Source organism: Sinocyclocheilus anshuiensis, unplaced genomic scaffold (genome assembly GCF_001515605.1).
Source record: "Sinocyclocheilus anshuiensis isolate Anshui unplaced genomic scaffold, SAMN03320099.WGS_v1.1 scaffold621, whole genome shotgun sequence".
NCBI lineage: Eukaryota > Metazoa > Chordata > Actinopteri > Cypriniformes > Cyprinidae > Sinocyclocheilus > Sinocyclocheilus anshuiensis.
In genome coordinates, this window is record NW_015537952.1 from 326,994 (window position 1) to 328,499 (window position 1,506).

Sequence of the window (1,506 nt, forward strand, 5' to 3'; positions counted from 1 at the left end):
TCAGTCAGGATTTGGCCCAGAAGCTAATATCCAGCATGCCAGAGTGAATTGCAGAGGTTATGAAGAACAAGGGTCAACACTGTAAATGCTGACTCATTATACTTTTTGGCCAATAAAAGCCTTTAAAACTTATGATATGCTTATCATTGTTTTTCAGTACACCGTAGAAACATGTGGAAAAATAATCTACAAATACTGAAGCAGCAAACTTTGCAAAACATAAAATGTATGTCACTGCCAAAACTTTTGGCCATGACTGTACTTAATCTGTTATGCTTAATTACCAATGACTATGTCTGTTCATTTTCCAAATGTATTCCCTTTCCTTCCATGCATTGATTATTCCCTGCTGCTTCTTCATCACTTTTACATGAATCACAGAAATTATGCTTTGAAGAGAGTGATTATATACTGCATTAGGTAAACAGAGACATATGGTTGCTGCAATCAGCACAAACAGAGCTGACTGGCTGGAACTTCCTCTAAAGTGTGTCGTTTTTGGGCACATGAAGTTCATTTTCTGATACATATAGTGCATGAAAAAAATACAGGTGTGGCCTTGTAGAGGGTTTGTTAACTGTTTTAGAAACCCTTAAAGAAATAAGTGCAATATAAGTTTTACATTTGACTGTGTAACTTGCTCAGTACAGTAGCAACAGTGCCTTCTCCTTCAACCAACCCAACCACTCCCTTTCTGCTTTTTCCCCAGTTACCTTCCCCCAGTTTCCAAACACTCACCAGCCCAGAGGCGAAGAAAACAGCCAACAGAGCCAGACAGGCACCCATCACAATGAGGAGCAGAAAAACAATGAGTGGGTGCTGCTGGCTCATACGATAGTAGGAATCATACAGCCAGTCTAGGGACCTCTGTCTTCGGCCACGCACACCTCCTCCTCCTATTACATCTCCTCCTGTCCGGGAGCCCCTCTCCAGCAAGTAGCTCCTCTTACGCATGGCCTCCCTCCACATGGAGCTCGCGTTGTGTTCCTCTCTGTTGGGAGGTGGCTGGGGTTTGTGAGGGTCGTGCTCCTGTTCACACAGGTCCTTCAAATGGAGCACTGATGCTCGGGCTGTGGTGCGTGGCCGGTAAACCGGCAGGATGTCTTCCACTGTGGTGCGCAGCATCGCTCAGGCAACATGTTGAACTGAAGACTGTCAGAGTGAGAGTGAAAGGAAGCAGTGTGTGTGTGTGAGTATGTATGTATGAGGGAGAGAAAGAGAGAGAGAATAGGGGGAGAGGGAGGGTCTGTATTGACGCAAGGAGCGAGGGAGAAAGTAAATGTGAGTGAGAAAGACAGAGATAAAGGCCAGACAGAAAGGGATGGAGGGGTTGAAAGAGTTTCCTGTCAAGATGATGTGCCAGGGTTTGTTGGTACATCAAAAAAATTGTCATCATTTACTGATCCTCAAAATGTTCAGCCCTGCATAATTTTCTTTCTTTTGTGAAACACAAAATGAGTTCTAAGGTAGAAGCCTCCATTTTCCATACAAGGAAATGGTTAGTTT

At 44.0% G+C, this 1,506-nt stretch overlaps 1 protein-coding gene across 1 annotated transcript in view; it reads right to left on the minus strand.

The window, feature by feature from the left end:
* The window catches only part of LOC107664610 (adenylate cyclase type 2-like), a 147,939-nt gene extending 146,791 nt beyond the window's left edge, over positions 1-1,148 (minus strand). Inside the window, exon 1 of the mRNA XM_016455228.1 lies at positions 739-1,148. Coding sequence (XP_016310714.1) covers positions 739-1,125 — 387 coding nt within the window. The 5' untranslated portion in view covers positions 1,126-1,148. The remainder of the gene's footprint in view (positions 1-738) is intronic.
* Between the last annotated feature and the right edge of the window lie 358 nt (positions 1,149-1,506).